Below are 22,604 nucleotides of genomic sequence, written 5' to 3' on the forward strand. Positions count from 1 at the left end.
AAGTAATAATAGGTTATTTTCAAAAACCAAGTTAAAAGGTCCTCTAAATCTGGAGAAAATGGGATCTAAGAAATTCACAAGCAAAGCAAAACTGCAAGAGTCCACTGTGGTCGATCTGATAGCAATTATAAACTCCATAAACACACATATCACAGGATTCGAATCATGAAACGTTTAAGATTTAGAAAACACACGAGGCCTTTCTCCAAACAGTAAGAGGTAGATGCTATCACTGACTGACAAGAATGGACACAGGAAAACTCCTCGCACGAGCAAATGTCCTCGAGCTGAGTGCAGCCCTATCTGGTGACCCTATAGGGCCTTCCTTTCCATACTTTCTGAGAATCTAACATAACTGGAAAGCACTGCCCTAAATTACATTTAGGGCATAACATTCAGACACATAGGTTGGATAAATGTACTACAAATAGGATCCCCTCAATTTCAAATTATCCCATGAGTGTTTTCAAACTCAAGGATAGAAGCGTCCTTCCTAGGCCGTCTCAATTGCCAGTCCCCTCCCAAGCCCTCAGAGCCTAGAGAACACCTTGTTTGCCCTCTGTAAGGGCCCCTGGCCTTAGAAGGCAGCTCCTGGTGCAGGTGAACCATGTTTCAACCCCCAGTGAAGTAAAGGACTTGGGCCAATCCAAGTGGTCTCACAGGAGCAACCACTCAGTAAGTAAATGTCCAAGAATTCCACCCAAGTGAGAGGAGCAGTATCTTCTGAGGTCAAGCAGCCCTCAAAGTTTCCTGACTTGCCAGGAAACTGTTACAATCTCACAAAGAGAAAGATGGTGTAGATTAACATGGAAATTAACTTCATCTAAAATTAAAAAACTGTCACCGTCACAAATCCCTACCGAATACGGGACTGTTAGAAAGCTAATGTGACTCCCCGCTAAATTCCTATTGAAACCCGAACACTCAATGTGACTACATCTGAAGACTGAGCTTGTACAAGAGGTGACAAAGGTTAAACAAGGTCATAAGGGTGGGGCCCTAATGCGATTGGGCTGTGGTGTCCTTATAAAATGGGGAAGAGAAGAAACCAAAGCACGCTCTCTCTCAGTCAGGAAGCAAGGCCTCACCAAGAACTGAAGTGACTGGAACCCTGAATCTTGGACTTCCAGCCTCCAGAACCCTAAGAATCAAAGTTCTGGTTTTTTTAAGCCACCCAGTCTGTGATATTTTCTTCAGGCAGCACAAGATGACTAATACACAGACTTACACCACAGCCACAAGAAAACAGACAGAAATCAGCCCTCTCAGCAGGCTGCTGCTGTAGGTGTGTGCATCCTCATGGCCACCAGGCAGATCATGGGGTCCTCACAAGAAATCTAACTGAAAACACAGTAGAGAAGTAGTAGCAGAGAAGGAACAGGACTTACAGACGCCCCTTTAGCCCGCTTTTGGAGAAAAGCCAGGTCTTAGACGCAAGTTCCAGAATGTCTTGAACTATTAACATCAAGGCTGAGCATTCTTAATACTCAGACTAAAAACGGTGCCACAAGAGAAAGGTGCCACAGAGGACGATGAGAAGGAAGCATTGCAAAGCCCACTTGGTCTGGGCATGCACAGCAGCTCAGAGCAGAACTGTGATGCCTGTTCAGGGTGGAGAATCTGACTCCACGAGCACCACCAAGAGATGGTGAGAGTCAGCGATGCGCCAGTCTGACCACGGGGTCCCTATTCAAGCTCAAGACCTTCAAGAGCTGCTCACTGGACACATTTGTGCCTCTGGCTTTGAGGCACCTTCAAGTCTCCACAGACACTGTCCAGAGGCTGGCCCATTCTGGGCAAAGGTCACAAACTCATTCATATAAAGTCATAAAAGATTCTAAATACAGAGACAGCCAGGCTGACAAACCACCAAATGCGTACACTCTTTAAAGAAGTCAAATGAACTGGAAGGGCCATTCTCTGGGGTGACTGGAAAAGTCCTGCATCAACAATGGAGCACTAAACACATGGGAGTATGTACATTTGGCGACTCACTGAACTGCACACCCAGGAGAGGGGATTTCACAGAGTGCAAAGACTGCCTCTAATGTATTTATTTTTCAAAGGTGGGGGCAAGAGCTGGATTCAGGAGCCCTGGGTTCAAATCCTGACGTGACCACTTCGCAGCTATGTATTGTTACACATGCTGCTCTCCATACGTGAGGCCCACTAAACAGACCCACAAAGTTACAATAGTAAAACACTGCTATGAGAATTAAAAGCAGTAACATTTCTTCAGAAAGCCCAATTTTAAATTAAAATTACCCATCAATGTATCTTGTACCTAGGCAAGCATTCAACAACTGTGGTTCAGAAAGAAAGGGTAAAGAGGTGACCCAATTCCAAGAATTATGGTGATGAGACGTATGAACAAATCACAATTATGAATAAATGTGCGCTGTGGTAACAGGAAACGACACAGCTCGTGATCCGGGCCTAAGGGGTTACAGGTCAAGACCCATGCCATTTCAAAAATGAAGTCTGGAGAACTGGAAAACCCTGAACTGAGAGGAGCATGGCCACAGTGGGACTGAGGGGTGACAGGCAGGGGGTGGGGACTCAGCCAGTGTGTGGGTGAGCACATGCTCTCCACAGCACCCAGGAGTTGTGCTCACAGCAGCAGTCAACACGGATGAAGATTTTCCCTTCTGGAACTTACCATCTACTGCAGGGAGAGCGCCTGTAATAAACAAACGATTCAGTGCCAGGCAGGGAGAGAGTCGATGCAGAAAAAACATTACAAGGTGAGGAGCTAAAGGGCAACAGGCAAAGGCACAATTTTTGTATGATGCTTGAAGAAATCTCCAGTACCAAGACCCTGAACCTCGAAGTACTTAAAGTCACACAGGTGTTCTAAATAGAAGTATCAGCAAGCACAAAATTGTGGTACGAAAGTACACTACTAAATGCAGCAGGAAGGTTAGACTAGGTGAGGCGGGGGTGAGGGAGAGACAGGCAGACAGGACCAGAGAGATGCTGAAGGACCACATCCGGTGTCCAGGGTAAGGATGTCTGCCTTCCACGCTGAGAGACGGGGGCACAACACGGGATGTGGCACATGCTGATTCCTACTTACAAAGAACTGGCTGCTACCTAGAGAGAGGAAAAGGCAGAAGAGCTTCATAAACACAGCTTTAGGAGTCTCAACCAAACCAGAGGTGGTATACCGGTGGCAGTGATACAAAATCAATTTCAGAAGATACTGTGAGCTTAGAACGAACAGGTTTTGTGATATCTGGAGGAGAGAAGACAGACAGAAAGTGAAAGTGAAGTCACTTAGTCATGTCCAACTCTTTGCGACCCCGTGGACTATAGCCTACCAGGCTCCTCTGTCCATGGAATTTTCCAGGCAAGAGTCCTGGAGTGGGGTGCCATTTCCTTCTCCAGGGGATCTTCCCGACCCAGGGATGGAACCAGGGTCTCCCGCACAGCAGGCAGACGCTTTACCGTCTGAGCTACCAGGGAAGCCGAGAGAGAGAATTACCAGGTAACTCCCGAGGTTTTGATCACAAAGCAACCAGAAGAATGGAATGTGCAACAATTGACTAGCAAAGCAGGAGCACGTAAAAGTGAACGGGTACAGAGCTGGTTTGGTGCCCCCAAGCTCACAAGACCTACCAACGAAACAAAGTCTGGAAGGTGAACAGGCAACTAGAGTTCAGGTCAAATGCAGCCAAATGGGCGTCTAAGTCACACTGCCTGATAACTGGATTTGGGCATCAGCCTTGGTAAGTGATCCAACTCTCAGGGTTCAAAAGAGAATGAGCGGGGAGAGGATATTAACTTGAATACAAGTAACAGAGGGAAAGAGACTTGGAACACTTTCTTTGGAGGAATTCTATAAAGTAATGAATGAACAGAAATGAATAGAAAGAAGGAAATAAGATTATCTGAGGGTTTATTTTTAACGGGAGAAACCATTAATGCAACGTGCTCTGTCTACTGATGGGAATGATCCAGTAAAGAAGTAAATAAAGGACAAAGAAAGGAGTGCTGTCCAGAGTGCTGTCCCTGGGGCGATGAGAAAGGGGGACTCTGGCGCGCAGACGGAGGCGCTGACCAGATAGACTCCTAGTGGGAGAAGAGCCCTGAAGAACATCCCCGATGGGAAAAGCAGGTTCCCGTCCTCTGGCCTTCAACATCCCTCAAAGGAGGCTGCTCTAAGGATGGGTATAGGCAGGAAAACACCGCGGGACTCTCTCAAACTCAGACATCACACACCTGTGCCCCCCCGAGGTGACACCTGTGAGGTGTGCTCCTCCTCCTACCAGCGGGTCCAAGCCAAGAGGACTGGGAGGTAATGGGAGTGAGCACGGAGCTTGCAGAACTGCCAGAGGCAGAGGACTGAGGCGGCAGACCTCATGCATTAGTGCCGGGAAACAGGAGTGGACGCAGCAACCTCCACAGGCACCGCCATCCTTCCCTCTCCGTGAAATCCTTGCACACGGCCCTGCCAACAACGGTGTCTCACCATCATTTAAAATAGATTTCTGGTTCCAGTCAGTCTTCGGCATCATCCATTCCTTCCAGTTAAACTCATCAGCAAGGTTCAAAATTCCTCCTCTGTAAAATGAGGCGGCTGACCTCTATACCTCCAGAAATCCCTTCCGGCTCTCACCATCCCTAACTGCAGCCAGGCAGGCTCGCCACTGCCTTGGGGCCAGAGCAGGGCAAGCAGGCCAGCCACTGCAACCTGCCACGTGCCCCACTGGACTGACTTCAATCCTCCTGGCCAAGTCTACTGGCCGGTCCTCTCTACTCTGTCCCACCCCGCAGCCCTCAGTTTCAAGGTTCGTCAGCTTCTGACGAAGCTTTTCCCGGGAGCTTAACACTGGGTCTTTTACATCACCTGCCTCCTGCTAGCCTGACACCAAATTGGTCACATGCAACCCTGATATTTTAAAGCATTTTGTTGTATTTTGCTGTGCTTCACTGATACCAAGTCTCGGACATTTTTCTGTTAAAAAGCACCTCACAGATATGATGGCTTACACTTATAACTAGAAGCATTTTTTCCTTTCTTTCATAAAATAATAGTACATCACTCAATGACATCTTAGACGAGATAAAATAAGCTATTTTAACTCCTCCAAAATAAGCAAGTTCAGTTCCACTTTATTACTCACAATACCTCCTACGTACTAAGAACCCTATCAAGTGTTGATCAAATGGGAGCTCTATCCAGAAATATCCCATCTGCATTACTCAGGGTCATGAACAGCCTGACGACAGAACACCTACGAGAAAAAAATCACGCCTTCTCAACTGTCCCATTTTCCAAGACAGATGCCGCTTTGATTTTAAACAAAGAATAAATGTAGGCTGTTTTCAAGACGTGTATCTGCCCTCACCCACCGCAAGCAGCTCTCGTTTCCAAGGAGTGGTGTCGAGGGACCCAGGTGAGAAATGTCTCAGACACTGGACTGTTAAGAGAAAGTTTAACTCACTGCCCAAGAGCACTGCCGCCCACAGAAGTTCATCTGGAAAAGCAGAAGGATCCGTGTGGTCAAAGCCGTGGTAGTCATGTACGGATGTGAGAGTTGGACCATAAAGAAAGCTGAGCGCTGAAGAATTGATGATTTCAAACTGTGGTGCTGGAGACTCTTGAGAGTCCCTTGACAGCAAGGAGATCAAACCAGTCAATCCTAAAGGAAATCAACCCTGAATATTCATTGGAAGCACTGATACTGAAGCTGAGGCTCCAACCCTTTGGTCACCTGATGCGAATAACTGACTTATTTGAAAAGACCCTGATGCTGGAAAATATCATGAATGGGCAAACTCCAGGCGACAGTGAAGGACAGGGAAGCCTACATGCTGCGGTCCGTGGGGTCACAAAGAGTCGGACATGACTTAGTGACTGAACACCACCACCACCAGGGAGGGGAAAATTGTTTTTCCCGTTGAAACAGGGACTGTCTTGAGAAGTGCAAGATCGGAGAGCTTCAGGACAGGGGAAGGTAGACACACAACTACGGCATTTACTTTAAATATGCCCAAAAAGAAACTCATTCATCAGACAAGGTGCCCTGGCTTTGATTTTATCAAGTCATTTTTTCATCTCATCCTGTAAACAGTGAATTTGCAGGAGCTGTGCCCACGTCTCATTCCATAGACATCAGTAATCTCAAAGAGATTTTGAAGAGAGTCTAATGAAAACTCTATTCTTTTAAAAAAGACATAAGGGCGGCGCGGCAGTAGACGGGGTCCCGATATGCCCTTCTACCTTTGGTCCTCGGCTACAGATGGGCGGCTGTCGCAAGCAAGGCCAACAACCGTCTCCCCACATCCTTGACATGACTGGCAGCCCTCTGAAAGTTGGCTGGTTCAACAACAATATTAAAGTAACAAATCTGTATCCTTAGGTGAAGAAACACAAAGTAATAATGAATGTATCTGCATGTAATGTATCTGCGTGAGGTGACCAGTCAGGAGGAATGCAGTTTTGTTTTTTATTTCCACTGACTATCAATTCACTAACAAGTGCTAATAAAGCCCAGAACCACCCTCACATGAATAAATACTTGAACTGCCCCCTCTTCTGAGTTCTTGCTCATGAAAGACTTAGCAGCATCTCCTTCGAAAGAAACTGCTATTTGAAAAAAATGTACTCCTACGATTTCATATTTTTGGAATCCTATCTTCATAGGAGGTCTCAAAATGACTTCAATTTATTTCAGTGGTGATTATAAGCAGGGGAGCTCAATGCAGAAAGCCAGGGTTTAAATCCAGGCTCTGTCTTGAACTAGTCCGGGAAGCAAATTGCTGATCACCCTAATGTAGTTCCCTCTACTTCTATAAAATGGTGAGTTCTGAAGATTAAATGAGCAAAATACAGGTAAAGTGCTAGAACAATAAACAACTGGCAAAGAGCAAGCACACAATATAAGTTCTGGCTATCACAACTACTGTCAGCTTCTAAGAAAAAAGACCCAGTTTCCCTTAAATCTAGTAAAGATGCTTTAGCTGGCCAGAGGGTTTGCTGGATTTCAGATGAAATTTACAGAAAGTAAATGAAATTCAAATACAGCTAATGCTCCCCTCCCTGACTGTGTAATTATGTGGACTCATTATGTGTGTAGCATGTTATTATTTAAATGTCCCTAATTTCAGCCCCAGAGGGCCAAGGGCCCTCAAAGAGTGGCCAAGGCCGAGGCCTCTGCCAGGCTCTCTGAAGCTTTTGTCAATTTATTACCGCCAGGAAAAGTGGCACCATCTCCAGCACCGAGGAGACAGAGGGCTCGCATCCAGCAGAAATCTGAGCGCTGCCTCCCCAGCAGCCTGGCTACAGCCAACAAGCTGTAACCTCGGGTGCAATTCCTACACAGACAACCCACTGGGCTGTCCCAGACTCACACATTCACCACCTCCAGGAAGACAAAAAAGAAAAAAATTCGTCCCTTGTCACTTTATAGACTACAAAAGCAAGACTGATGGCAAACATAGATTTTATGACATAAAACATGAAGTCTCTCTACCATCTTAGAGAGAAGTGATGCTTTTGAACTGTGGTGTCGGAGAAGACTTTTGAGAATCCCTTGGACCGCAAGGAGATCCAACCACTCAATCCTAAAGAAAATCAGTCCTGAATATTCATTGGAAGGACTGATGCTAAAGCTCCAATACTGCGACCACCTGATGTGAAGAATTGACTCAGTGGAAAAGACCCTGATGCTGGGAAAGATTGAAGACAGGAGAAGAAGCGGACGACAGAGGATGAGATAGTTGGACAGCATCACTGACTCGATGGACATGAGTTTGAGTAAACTCCAGGAGTTGGTGATGAACTGCAGCCTGGCATGCTGCAGTCCATGGGGTTGCAGAGAGTCAGACACAACTGAGCAACTGAACTGAACTACTATCTTACGTCTGCTTGGCTTACTGCTCTACTAGACCTGCCAAAGTGGGACAGCTGAGCTCAGTCACCCAGACAAGCTGCTGTGTGTATCCTCTAAGCAGACATCAGCACCCCACCTTCCTCACACAAGAGGCCAGGGCAGGGGGCTGCTTGTTTATCATCCTAGCATGCCTGTGATTTCATGGAAGTAATAATGTCAATTCGTTTCCCAATTAGATAAAAATTATGTCAAGCCCACTCTGTGAACTCAAAATGATCGTTTTAAAATTGCATTTTCCCAGGAACCTCTGTCAAGACCAGTAATTCTGAAACATCTTTGCTTAAATACAGGGGTAAAACAAAACACCATCTTTCTCATACCACTGTTGCAAGGATAAGGTGTCATTTCCCTCCGTCTGGGTTTAAATATCAGTACTGGATTCAAAGTTACGTGGCTTGAGCTGTAACTGCAATTCTGCTACTGCATTATAAGGAACCATGTGCCATCAGTGAGTCACAACCACAGAAAATATTCACTCAGCCCCCATGAGAATGTCTTCTTGCCCTTACAGATCAAAATGCCACAGGTCTCAGAAGTGAACCCCACTACCCATGACCCCCATGCCATGAAGCACAAGAAAGGTAGCCCAGGGGATGGAAGCTCCCCCCACCACCACCCCCCGAAACGGGGTGCAGGCACCCGCCCTCCCCTCTGTCCCATCCCGTTTCCCACACCTCCTAGTGAGGGCTCCGGACTAGACCGCTTCATACTCTACCACCAGAAAACTTTCTGTCACAGCTAACACTAAACTAATGGAATTATTTCAACTTTTGAAAGGGAATCTTGAGAAGATGGGAGACAATTTAAAAAAAAAGTTAAAAGAAAAATGAAAAAGCATGACTATTAAAACCACTCTCCCCCCCCCACCATGACCCCCAACTTCACCCGCCCACAATGAGGAATACCAGAGAGTGCTGTGAGGTGCAGTGAGGCCCAGCTCCAGACAAGGTCACTGCACTGCACACGGATGCTGATTATACAGCACAGGGCAGGGCAGCCCACCCCAGTGTTCCTGCCTGGAGGTACAGGTACAGTCCTTGGGTAGCAAAGAGTTGGACACAACTAACACTTGACAACACACACACAGAAGCATGCGTATGTACACATTCAGAGATAACACTGCTTACAATCCTTATTACTCCCAAAGAGTCTTGGAGGGTGCCTGCTATTTTGGCTTTCTCTGAATCACACCCCTCAGGAAGAGCACCCTGAGACTCTGGGAATTACATATAGGACTTATTCCCATGGTAACAAGTCTGATTTGCATGCTTTCCGTTATGTACATGCATGCATGCATGCATGCAAAGTCACTTCAGTCATGTCCAACTCTTTGCAACCCTACAGACCAGAGCCCACCAGGCTCCTCTGTCCATGGGATTTCCCAGGCAAAAATAGTGGAGTGGGTTGCTGTGTCCTTCTCCAGGGTATCGATCCCTTCCCAACCCAGGGATCAAGCCGGCATCTCTTATATCCCCCGCATTGGCAGGCAGGTTCTTTACAACTACCGCCACCTGGGATGCTGATGCTTTCCAGTAGCCCCTAAATAAGAAAGCACATTTGTTTAACATGCTAACTGCCTTTAAGAAAAGGATCCTTGAAACATACACAGGTTCTAAAACAGGGCGATATGTTTACTTAGAACTCCTATCGAAACAGAGTATAAGCAACAGCAAAAAGGTGGCCCTGGAACACGGCCTGCACAAATAGCAACACGAACCAGATGCTCACAGCAACTTCACAACAGAAAGACAGAAGTCTGGATGTCTGAGTGTTTAAAAGAAAAAGAAAAAAATAAGTCAGTCTTTATCAGAGTGAAAGGCAACCTAACAAGACAAACGACAAAAACCACCTTTTTTACGGAGGTGGTAACAGAATTAAAGTTTTCAATGATCCCAATAGAGACACATAGGCCAGCTTTTCTTAAAATTCCTTCCTCACTATCGTTAAGGCCTGACTACACCGATGAAAACAACACTTACGATTGGCCGACTAGCTGGCAGGGCTAGTCTCTTCCGGAATGCCTTATTGTAGTTTTTGTTCTTTTACCCTAATTTCACTACTATTCAATCCCAGACACCTGGCTACCCTTCTGTACTAAAAGCTGATTTTTTTCCCAAGTAGTTTGATTTTTATCTATTAAAAAATTCCAAAGAACCAAAGCATCACCACTCCTGGATAGCAGGGTGAGAGCACGCCGGGTCACCGCCGTGAAATCCAATGCCACAGTAGCCATCGCTCTACCATGACCCCAGATCCGGTAAAATGCTACCCCAATCACCCTCTCCCCCAAAACTTAGAGCAGAACAGTATGTTCAATGTGAAGCAATGACAGCACGACTGATCACAAGTGCTCTTTAAAATGATGTGGAGTTTAGCATTTACTCTATTCCAGGCAGTCAAGGAGTGAGTGGGGCTCCTCCATTGGAGGAGACCCATGACCAAACAGAGTACTCACACTATTTTGATTAGGCACACACGCAGGATTCAAAACAGGCCTTTCCCCATCACACTGGCTTGGCCTTCAGTCACACAATACCAGGAGAGAGTGACAGAATACGAGTGGGTGGCAGGGCAGACCCCAGGGGTATTCAGGAAGGCCATCTCAGGAAACCCTGCCATCGCCTCACAGAAAGAAAGTGCCAAAAGGTCTTGTCTGGAAGCACTGGTTCCAACGAGAGGCTCCCAGACAACTCACCTCTCAACTAAGCAGGATGGAAAAAACTCCACGCCCTAAAGTCAACCTGTCACTCAGCAGCCTGGCAAGCTGCCAGGTTCCCATGTGCCATGATTTTACTACTCCACCATTACAGCGAAGACACAAAAAGAATAATAGGTTCTCCTCTTCCTCATCTCCTTACTTCAAACAAATACAAGCAGAACATGGTCAATTCACTCATGTGTAAACTAAGAAATTAACAAGAAAGGCTGTGGAATGCTGCTACCACAGCCACAACCCTGGAGACAAAACATAAACAGTAACCAAATGCTTGCTCCGAAATGGTCTTCACTGGCTGATGCCATCTGAGTCACACTAACCCTGTCAAAAAGAAACATCAGACTCAGACAGGGGCAAGTTTCCCTCCAGGCTTCAGGGATCCACTTGATAACCACCCAGGAGGAGGAACACTCGACACACGGCAACTCTACCTGCGCTGTATACCTGCCGCCATGCAGGCCACCGGCCTGGGCCTTGGGAGGCTCCAAGCCAGAGACAGCGAGACAGGCAGCAAGCACACCGATTCACGCTGCTTCCTCTGTAAACAGGGGCCACATTTCAGCAATATCATCCAAGGCTGCTTCTGCTCTACTTGGATAGAAAGACAGATGTTCCCAGAAAAACCTGTATATCCAGCTCTACACACAACCCAGGAAACAGCAGAAAACCAGATCGCAGCCCTGGTCTTGTCTACAGGGTACAGACTAACGAAGGCACCTTGCCAATTATGTTATGCAGCATATAAAGGAGCAGAAAAATGAACCCATAAATCCAACCAGGGTAACTGCCGTTAGGGGCCCAGCCTGAGAAGCACGAGCCGCCCCAAGCAAGCACATCATTTCAGAAACAAGGCCGGGCTCAGAACGGCATCCAACCCGACAGAACCGGCAACTCACCATTCACAGCCTTCAGGCTCCCAGGAATGCCTTCCCCATGCTGCCTCTTCTGGGCGTTCTTGAACTCCTTCAGAGACAAATAAAGGACCTTACGTACCACCCTTTCTTCTGACCACGGAATCCCATCACTGTCATCCTGGGGAAACAAGGAAGAACAGGGAGAGGGGCGTTACTTCAAAGAAAGCAAGCAAATGTTCAAGAGTCAGAATAAACTTAAAAAAAAACAAACAAAAAAAAACCCAAGCAAGTTATTAGTGACTGCGACCCAGTTCCAGAGACGAGAACTATATCCTGTAGAGAGAGGGCGCTGGTCCGTCCTGAAGGGCCACCCCTCAGGCTGGAACGGGACTGCAGGAGCATCTCCTTTCACATGCCCCACGCCCAAATCATTAACTGGTAATACTGAAGTTTTATATTCTTGGCAAAGTTTAGAAAAGAGTGTTACGGCAGCCCCAACAGGAAGGGTAACGCATCACTGTACTGGAGCTCTTTAAAGGAGCAATTCCAGAGCGTAGGCACCTCACAAACACATGCCCCAGTCTTTGGGAAATGTTGTTGTTGGGAGCTGGTGCTGCTTTCAAGGAATTACCGTTCAGTCAGAAGAAATGAAACTAGATCTGCACTGGCCTTTTAAGGGAATGAATCACAAAAAACAAAAGAAGTGAGAAAGGGAGAAAGACCACTGCAGAAAAAGGGCAATGGATCTTGGTGGAACAGCACATGGCGTAGCGGGGGTGGTTGTTCAAAGAATACACACAGTAACAGGTCTCGAAGGCCTTAGGAGTGCTGCCCTAGTCTGTTGTATCAGATCTAGCGTAAGCTCGTGAGAAAGCTGTGACCAAAACAAACGGCGGGCTGGGAGCACAGGGGAACCAAGAACCAGCAGTCCACCCAGGGACCATTCTGGCCATTCCAGGAGCAAAGACAGACTAGACTGCAGACTAGTGGGGAGAGGGGCAGGACCGGGTCCCAGTCTGGGAAGACGGAGGTGGCTGGAGATGGCTGACATGGTGCTCCAACCAAGTTAACTCTTTCAGGGAACCAGCAAGAAGGCTCTCAAGGGTTAAAGAGCTGCTTCCCACAGCCTGAGACCCTCACAGGTTCTCCCCCGTGGACATCTGCTAATTGAGAAGTCCTTACAGTCACACACCTACATCAACACTTCGTTTTTCTAAGAGTTCAATTTAGAGATAAAAGGATTATGGGCTTCTTGGGTACTTGGGGCCTTAAGCAAGTAAGGAAAACATTAACACCCCAGTCCATTCTGAGGGAGATCAATCCTGGGTGTTTATTGGAAGGACTGATGCTAAAGCTGAAACTCCAATACTTTGGTCACCTCATGCGACGAGTTGACTCAATGGAAAAGAGTCTGATGCTGGGAAGGATTGGGGGTGGGAGGAGAAGGGGATGACAGAGAATGAGATGGCTGGATGGCATCACCGACTCTGTGGACATGAGTTTGAGTGAACTCCGGGAGTTGGTGATGGACAGGGAGGCCTGGTGTGCTTTGATTCATGGGGTCGCAAAGAGTCGGACACGACTGAGCGACTGAACTGAACTTTGGGAGATGGTGACGGACAGGGAAGCCTAGCGTTCTGCCATCCGTGGGGCTGCAAACAGTCAGAAACCACTGAGCAACTGAACAACAACAAAGCGAAGTTCTGGTTCTTCGGGTTCCTTTTGTTCAAACAGGAGGCCAAGTACCTCAGGGTCGGGCTGGTGCTGGTGCACTCCACACCCTACAGAACTGGTTTTCACTCCCCACCACTACCGGGTCACTAAAGCCTCCTCCTAAAGCCTCCTCTGGCGGAGATAAGGGAGGTAGATTATCCAAGATATTCTCCAGCTCGTAAAATTCCTAAACTCTGCATAAACACTTAGAAATCCAACCACACAGTATCTAAGCCCCACATAACGGAAGCTGTGCTCCTGTTAATCTTCCAGGATTTCCTAAAATGACAGTGATTCTCCATCTTCTGTAAGAAGGGGAAGAGAAAGCCTGGGAGCAAAGAGCTAGGATTTCCACCTTTCCTGGGGTGTCCTTTTTGCCTCACACCTGCCGAGACTTCCATCACCTCCAGGAGAAGACACACCCTCTCTCCCCAGTGGCTCATCCTGAAAGCACCAAGGCATCTACAGACCAGGGTACACGTGTGCTCAAGTTCACGCATGAAGACTGCAAGCAACCAGCAGACTCTGCCTCCACGCGACGGGAAGAGCGCACACAGTTTCTTAACCACCACTCTGCAAGTAACCTGAGGCCAGCCAACTACATGGTTGAAAACCATGAAGACCAAGTGCTCTGACCAGACCCCACCAGAGGAGCCCAAGGAACCAACCTGCCTAAAAGGCCAACGATTCAGCTACACAAGAGGTGAAAAGCACAATGAATTCACTCTTGGCAGCAAGCAAGTCCCCTAAGTGTGCGTGAACGTGCCTCTAGCATACTGGTTTCAACTGAGTGACAGTCTCAGCCTTGGGAAGAGTCCATGCTCATGGGCTGAAGTCCAACTTCCAGGACACAGGGAAGGCTGCCGGACAGAATGGTCTTTACCACCCAAGGTTCCTATCCTCAGCAATTAGTTCTCCACAACAAACCAGGCCATGATTATAAACGAGTATGTCCTACATACACACAGTTTATAAACTGTAAAGCCCCCAAAACAGCTTTCAATGTAAAATTCCTAAGACGATTTACTGCTTCCTGTTCAGACTGCAGCCTTCATTCTGACTCCAGGCCTTCCAAAGAGAGAATTAAACACCCTGAAGACTGATGTCTAATTAAAACAGACAAACCTTGTGAGAGGAAAACTTCTGCAAAGGAAGACACATTTAACGTTCACTTAATAACATCAGCAGCTCCATGACACCTATCTGGATAGCGTATTAGTTGTTCAGTCGTGTCCAACTCTCTACAGCCCCATGGACTGTAGCCCCCCAGGCTCCTTTGTCCATGGGATTCTCCAGGCAAGAATACTGTGGGTGGGGTGCCATTCCCTTCTCCAGGGGATCTTCCCAACCCAGGGATCAAACCCAGGTCTCCGGCATTGCAGGCAGATTCTTTACTGTCTGAGTCACCAGGGAAGCCCAATAAGATACTTATAAATATAGGAGAAGGAAATCTAGGACTTGGAATACCGGGTTTCAAGTTCTAGACATTAAAAATAAAAAATAAACCACACACACATGAGTTCTTTTATAATCCACAGTGCTGGTCAAGACTTGTCACCTCCCTCAATGTTGATGCAAGACACAAAGTCGACTCTGCGCTGTTTCCAAAAACTCAGCAGGTTAAGTAATGATTTAGAAATTAGAAATCAAACTGCCGTTCATAGCTGCAAAGTCATGATGAATCCCCACACTCAGGGCACATCCCTCTCTGGTGCAAGGCTAGCAGGGTGGGCTTGCAGCCAGCCACGAGGCACACAGGGCCCTGCAAACCAGATGTCCTGGGAAGCTGGAAAGAAGAAGGTACTTCAGGGGCGTAACACTTGCCTTCTTGTAGTTCTGAACAATCCAAGTTCTACTGAACGCTCTAGAACATAGCCCAGGCCTAACTCTCTCATTAGAAGTCAGGGAACTCCAAAGGCAAACCCCACCCCTGCCCCCAAGAGCTTCCATGACCTTTTAAGTCCAGCCCTTCCATTTTCCTCTTCTCAGTAGCTGTCTTATTTAACCAGCCAGAGTTGTTTCTCCTGCTCCTCACAGTGTTATGCCAACACCCGTCACTGGGCAAGAGCTCAGGATGCTGAAAACTGGACTGACTCAACATCATACTTCCCAAGTTACCCACCCACGCCTGGCCTGCCGGTGCCGAATTTCCAGGATGGGTTAAGTGAAGGGCCTGAAATCACTCCAATTTCCTTGACTGAAAACACACTATCCCTGTAAAAAGGGCCCCACAGTGGCAACTCCAACAGGGCTGGGCAACACCTTGCATTCTCAGTGGTAAGCTTGTCACCGACCTAACACCGCGCACCACCCCTCTGCCACCAGCGAGCTCCCTGTGAAGACAGAGCCCATCTCCAAGTCCACATGGCCTTTCAGAGTCCAAATCCACTGCCCCACAGTCCCTTCACCTCAGTTAAACGCTACCCAGATTCCGTCACAAAGCAGCCCTCTGAGTTCTCTGTTCCTCTCCCTGACACACGTCTCCGCGGGATCCTCCTCCTCTGCGTCTCCCAGGAGCCCCTCATTCTATCTCCTCCCACCTCTCTATTCACTTATGCAGCCCCAAATCACTATCTTCAAATCAACTGAAAAGCTGGGTGCCTCAGTGTTCAAAATCCTCACGATCCCCTGTTGACCTTCGTGGGCCTAGTAGCTCTCCCGCTCCTCAGAGGGAATCACCCAGGATCTACACCGCAGAGCTGAGAGAAGAGAACAAGCCCTTCTCCACGAAGGCAAGCTTCCTCCACCACGCCCAGCCCCGGTCCATTTGCTTTACTGGTCAGCCTAATAAAGGCAGATACAGGAGGACTCACACCACTGATCCAGTGTCCAGCAGTCTCATTCGGATGCAAATTCAGCTGCCCAGAGTGTGTGGCCAGTTCTGGTGAGCGGCATTAATGATTTAAATACAGCTCCTGTCATTTGGGGTTTCTATGATAAGACCTCTAGGTTAACAGACCATCTAAATCTTAAGAAGAATCAACTCCCAGATGACACACCACCGGTCCTCATTACTGATTTCTTCCCAAGCCCCCCAAAATGCTCTGCAAACACTGAAGTTTAAAAAAAAAAAAAAATCTGCTGGCAGACAGAGAGGGAAGGGGGAGTCATCACATAGATCGGCTTTGATACTAACTTCGAAAAATCACTTTCTTTGGCAAATGGAAGACTAAGTAATAAGATCTTTGAAAGTACAAGTGACGGTTTTGTTTTCATTTGCAAAACATCTATCATTCTTTGAAAGAAGTTTGAAAATGGCAAGGGCTCAGGCATTAAAGTAGAATGTATCTCGTCATAATCTTTTTATTGAAAGGAAAAATGACAGCATAACCTCTAGCTGCTCCAAGCTTTGTAACAGACATGTAAGAACAGGGGGCACAGAAAGTAAGCACGTGAAGACACCACACACCACGCGGCAGACAGCACCACCGAAGGAGCCTCCAAAGCCCAGAGTGGCTGAGACACACAGCAGTGCTCCGAAGACCACCGTGCCTTAACTACATGGCAACTTGTAGAAATGCAGGCTCATTTTAAGACTCCCTGGTGATGCCCACGCATGTGAAAGTTTCAAAAGCTCTGCTGTACAGACAAGCCCCATCCTGCACATTTCACGTCACTTTCTACCTTCCATCAGAAAACAGGCAAAGATGAAGATAAGGTGAAACCCTATATGAATGCTTCTAACAACCATCTAACTGTTGCCATTTCTACTGCCAGAAATAAGTCTGTATTAATATACTCTGAGAAATCTTTCCTTCGACTTCTTTTCACTGAGCAAAAAACAAGTGACCAAATAGAAGAATGAAATAAAAAAAAAGTTAAGACACTGAAAAGTGGTTAGTTCCTTGAATCAGTGCCGGGTGACATGATCTCTCAAGCTCTCATTCCCTGATTACCCAAGTTGGGACGACTTCCCTTTAAAGGTGACACAGAATTAAATACAAATGTGACTAATATCCCAGAAGAGGACCAGCATATGCAATAAGATCATTTCTATTTCTCTGCACCATCTGAAAGTTGGCATATATTTCAGCAGCCACATCACCCAGTAGGATCTCTCATTAAGCTTGCAGCTAACCATATCCTTCCAAGGTGACTTTATTTGTTGGGTGAAGCGGCATATCCCCATTACCAAGTCACAAAACCCAAAGGAAGGCCCCAAACTAACAAAACTCACAGCTCCCAGTTGCGAATTATTTTTCTATGATTTTTCTCCCAACCTCTAAGATCAAAAACCAAAACCAACACAGAGAGACAAATAAGAATACATGAGATGCTTTCTTCCTTAACCAGGTTTATTGGCAAAACAATAAAAAAGGTACATAATCTGTTGGGTGCAAACTGCCATGTCTCCTACAAACTCAGCCTCATGGAGAAGGGCTGGGGCTGCAGACAAGGGCATGCATGACTATTTTAAATGTACTCGGGTGCCTACCCCAACTTCCACTGATGGTGTAAATTCTTATCAATATTAGTTTCAATAAAGCCCCAAAAGGGCCTTAATATAAAATGAATTTGCTGACAATTCAAATTTTCTCTCCATGGCTCTCGCTTCAAAACTCTGGATTACTGAATTAACATGTTCTAACTGCACCTAGAGTTCTTCTAATTGATTCAATTGTCTCAAAACTTATCAGGTCTTTGATACAAAAAAGCCATGCCGTCCACTCAGCCACAGGCCTGGGCAGTCTTCCAAACCCTCTTCCGAGCACTCAAATACTGGAGTGCAAGCAATAGGGGTTTCTAGGTCAGTCAGTCCTGGTCAGTTTCCGGTGCCAGGTCCTATGGAAGCCCATTTCTGATCAGTTTAAACACAGACACACACACACATTTTCTAACAATTACAACTATATAAAAATGAAACCAGTCTCCATGGAAGAGAGTTAACTTCCCACTACTTGTGGGCAAACTGCATTAAGAGCCTCATCCATTATGAGTGACCAAGTAATTTATCATCGCAGCCAAGGGCACTGTTAATACTGATGCCGGGACAACTGGTAGAGACTGGGAAAAGGTCAGCCAGGGACTGGGTTCCTTCCGCAAAGGTCTTCACCACGCAGACCATTTTTAACGTCGCCACCACATAAAATGAAGCCAGTATCCAAGACACGTAAGTTTTACACTGAAGTTCAGAACCTCCCGCCAACATGTGCATATATTACCACGTTTCACAGAAACTAGCCAGTCAAATGCTCTCGTCAGAGCTTCTGGTAAGTAAACCAAGTAGATAGGGGCATGCAGGATGGGAGAGAAGAGAACGTGCATGTTCACAGGCAGAAAGACCTGCTCCTGACATGACATCCCTTCATTAAAACGGATATAGGAGTTAAGACAAACAATTAAGTGTTTGGATTACAGTAGCCACTGGATGAGTTACCAACACCACCGCGTGCATACATTCCATCTCCATTCATTTTGCCAAGGCTCTGAGAGAGGAGCAATTTGTGACTTTCCACCTCCTTTAAAAAAAAGAAAAAGAAAAGTGATGCCTAGCTTCAGTGCTCAATTCCACGCTGCGTTGGAGTAACCGGAAATGCCACATGGGGGTTGGGGGGTGGGGGACTGATGACTGAAAAGATATTACCAATAAGAAAACTGTGAAAGACTGGCACCAGGAGGGAGGTGGAAAGAAAATTCATAGCCCTTTCCTCCTTCCAGGGAAGAATGTCTCTACATAAATGCCTTTTATTTTCAAGAACCCAAGTTTTGCATATACCTGCTGTTAAATCACCCTACTTAATGCAATTTGTTGCTGTCTGAAATATCAGCCTCTTCCATCAACAGTTTGAGAGAACAATGAAAGCATCCAAAATAATAACAGTAATAATTTGTTAGGGATGTTGATTCTTGGCACTGATTCCACACAAACAAGGACTTAAAGAGCCAGAGAGAGAAAATATTAAAGAAAAGAAAAAAAGGTTAAAACTACTGTTTCTTCTACTTTTAACAAAATATTTTCTCCACTGGAAATCAACTCAATGTCTCAAATCAACTCGATCTTCATTTTTAATTTCATAAAATGGTTCATCTGTCAATATTCAAACATCAAAGAAATGGGGTAACATTCACACCTAGAAATCAGAAAAAAGGCCAGGAAGCCAATGACTTACTGAACTTGTGAATGATGTTCTTTTGCCTTGGTTTTAAATTAAAAGCACTTCAAGCAGCAATTTTCCTCCGAAAGACAAGCTTCCAGGGATAAACGAACTGAAAATGCTTATGCAAGGGGAGTTTTACTTCTTCCAAACTCCCATTAAATAATGTGTACTTATCTTTGATTACCGCCTATTTAAAAAAAATAAAATAAAAAGCTACAGCCGAAATTGGATTAAGAACTTCTGCTGAAAACGATTTATTGCATAACACAACTCTGACAGCCTGAATCTCCGGCCACCAACTGAGCCTTTATAAAAATCTGCTGGGCAGCTGCCAAGTCAGCTTTTTTGCGTCTGAGCATGTCAGACCCCGCCGTTGTCAAGGCAGCGGCAGCAACAGCGCACGTTCATGGCTAAATGGTGCAGGCAGGGACCAGCAGTGGGGGCCACACTACACAGCATTCAACCCCCTGCAATTCCTGCTCTGACAGTTTGTTGTTTCAACATAATCAAAAAGGACTCGTGATCCAGAGGGCATTATCTCCAAGAAACTGGCAGAAATCGGACTGGTGCTCTCCCTCCGGTAGAGGAAATGGGGAAGAAATTAAGTCAAATTACAAATAAATACTTGACATGGGTCTTGGAAAGAGATACCAGTATGAGGGACGATTCTGTGTCGGCAATGCCAATGAGCAACTCCCAACAGCCTCATCTGGGAATAAATCATTAACAAGTAGGTTCCCAAGGGCATTCTGACTGATTGGGATCTTTTCATCCTTACAGCATTTTTATGCTAATAAGAATACCCCCAAACCCCCCAAATGGCATATTCTAAGCTGCACTATCCAACAGAGTAGTCACCAGCCACATGTGGCTATTTACAACTGACTTAATTAAAATTAAAAATTAAGTTCCTTAAGTTGTACTGGACACATTTCAAGAACTCATCAGCCATGTGCTTCTCGAAATGGACAGCCAGGCTAAAGAATGTTTCCATCATCCCTGTTCTAGATCAGCAGTGATAATGAATTGGACGGAGTTTTTCAATTGGCTGTGTTCCTTGCTAACTCATTTCATTATGGCCCTAAAACTCTTCAAAACAGAGACAAGAAAATTCTGGAACATGAGACTACCCTGAGCAAGAAAACCAGAGTCTAAAGTAGGAAAGAACTGAGATTTACCCATATAACTCTCAGGAAGTGGTTCCAATTTGTTCTGCCACATCTCACCTTTCAAATTTGCAGGGAACGTACATGAAATACAAGATTCTTCAGTCTATGAGAAAGCCCTAAAGACGCGCACTGCTTTAATATGCCTTCGAATCATGTTCTAAGTTATTTCCCTGCAAAATAACTCCTCTGGGTTTAAGAGCAGACAAAAACCAACACCCTACCAGCCAGTCTCCCAGTACCAACAGGTGGCCCAAACTTCTGAGACTGACCACTGCCCCACCTCCTGCCAGGATCAGTCAAGGTTATGGGCCTCTGAGCCGGGCCAAGGGTGATTTTTATACTTCTGTTTCTCCCCCCAGGCCCTGGTACACTGCTGGGTGACTTGATGAGCTCTGTTAATACCTGACTGACTTGACTTGCCGGCTTTTTCAGGCTCAGAAAGAACCTGCACACAGGAAATAAGCATGAGTGTCCACACCAAGTTTTCAAGTTACAGTACACAAATAAACTTTGTCCTTGGATTTAATATCAATGAACACTCAATCAGTCTGTTCTTTCCCCTTTTCTCATATCCTCCAGTGGTCCCGAGTTAAGGACCATCAGTCTGTACCCTTGTCATTACAGGAATGGACCTCCAGAAATAATTTTAATGCTTGTCACCCCTCCAAACAGCGCTTCCCACTAATGGAAAACGCACACCAGCATGTGGCAGGTCACACACTACTGTTTCTTGTACCTCTGTCCTCCACGTTTGATAAATAGGAGCACCACTCAAATATTCCTGAATGACGCACAGGAGGTTAAGACGGACTAGTCTGTGTGACTCCAGAGGCTTTGCCAAGTCTGTTTCAACTTCACATTTCCAGCCTTTATGGCTGAGTTTAGTACACAACAGAAATATTCAAAAATACTTCTTCAATAGAGTGAACACATATTAACAGTGGTCAAGAAGTACGAGACCTGGATTTCAGGTATGGAATTCTGTTTCCTTGTGTACAAACAAATGATCAAGGAGTTGCCACCAACCTGAGAATCTATGAGGAAAAACACTGGAGCTTAACAAACAACACACGTGGGTTCCAGCCACAAAGTTTCTCCCAGGTGACATTGCTGGTCAGAGAACACACTGAGAATCACAGGTATACAGCCTGCAAGGGACCTGACTCCCACGTTGCTTGCATGAAGACTGTTCTTACCACCAGAAAAGACATTATAATTGCCAAACCCAAGGCAAACAATTAGAAACCTGACTCTTGGCTGGTTTTTGTTTCCTCTTCCCCAAAACCTTCACTTTGTGGCAAATAGATGGGGAAACAATGGAAACAGTGACAGACTTTATTTTGGGGGGCTTCAAAACTGCAGCTGGTGACTGCTGCCATGAAATTAAAAGATGCTGGCTCCTTGGAAGAAAAGCTATGATCAACCTAGACAGCATAGACATTACTTTACCAACAAAGGTCCGCCTAGTTAAAGCTATGGTTTTTCCAGTAGTCATGTATGGATGTGAGAGTTGGACTATAAAGAAAGCTGAGCCAAAGAACTGATGCTTTTGAAGTCCCTTGGACTGCAAGGAGATCAAACCAGTCAGTCCTAAAGGAAATCAGCCCTGAATAGTCATTGGCAGGACTGATGCTGAAGCTGAAACTCCAATACTTTGGCCAACTGATGCGAAGAACTGACTCATTGGAAAAGACCCTGATGCTGGGAAAGATTGAAGGTGGGAGGAGAAGGGGACAACAGAGGATGAGATGGTTGGATGGCATCACCAACTCGATGGACATGAATTGGAGCAAACTCCGAGAATTGGTGATGAACAGGTAAGCCCATGGGTCGAAAAGAGTCAAACAAGACTGAGCAACTGAACTGACAACTTTCAACTCTGATTCCTATGCCCTTCCCAATCTCTGATTCAGTTCAGCTCAGTTCAGTCGCTCAGTCGTGTCCGACTCCTTGCGACCCCATGAATCACAGCACGCCAGGCCTCCCTGTCCATCACCAACTCCCGGAGTTCACTCAAACTCATGTACATCGAGTCAGTGATGCCATCCAGCCATCTCATTCTCTGTCGTCCCCGTCTCCTCCCGCCCCCAATCCCTCCCAGCATCAGACTCTTTTCCTTTGAGTCAACTCATCGCATGAGGTAGCCAAAGTGATGG

At 46.2% G+C, this 22,604-nt stretch overlaps 1 protein-coding gene across 3 annotated transcripts in view; it reads right to left on the bottom strand.

Annotated features, from left to right (window-relative positions):
- The window catches only part of JARID2 (jumonji and AT-rich interaction domain containing 2), a 234,088-nt gene that overhangs the window by 113,923 nt on the left and 97,561 nt on the right, over window positions 1–22,604 (bottom strand). For all 3 annotated transcript variants that reach the window (XM_055406021.2, XM_055406023.2, XM_055406024.2), the window contains exon 2: window positions 11,511–11,646. In XM_055406021.2, the coding sequence (XP_055261996.1) occupies window positions 11,511–11,646 (136 nt within the window). The remainder of the gene's footprint in view (window positions 1–11,510; window positions 11,647–22,604) is intronic.

This window comes from Moschus berezovskii, chromosome 23, assembly GCF_049115385.1.
Source record: "Moschus berezovskii isolate FMDL1 chromosome 23, NW_MosBer_1.0, whole genome shotgun sequence".
Classification (NCBI taxonomy): domain Eukaryota; kingdom Metazoa; phylum Chordata; class Mammalia; order Artiodactyla; family Moschidae; genus Moschus; species Moschus berezovskii.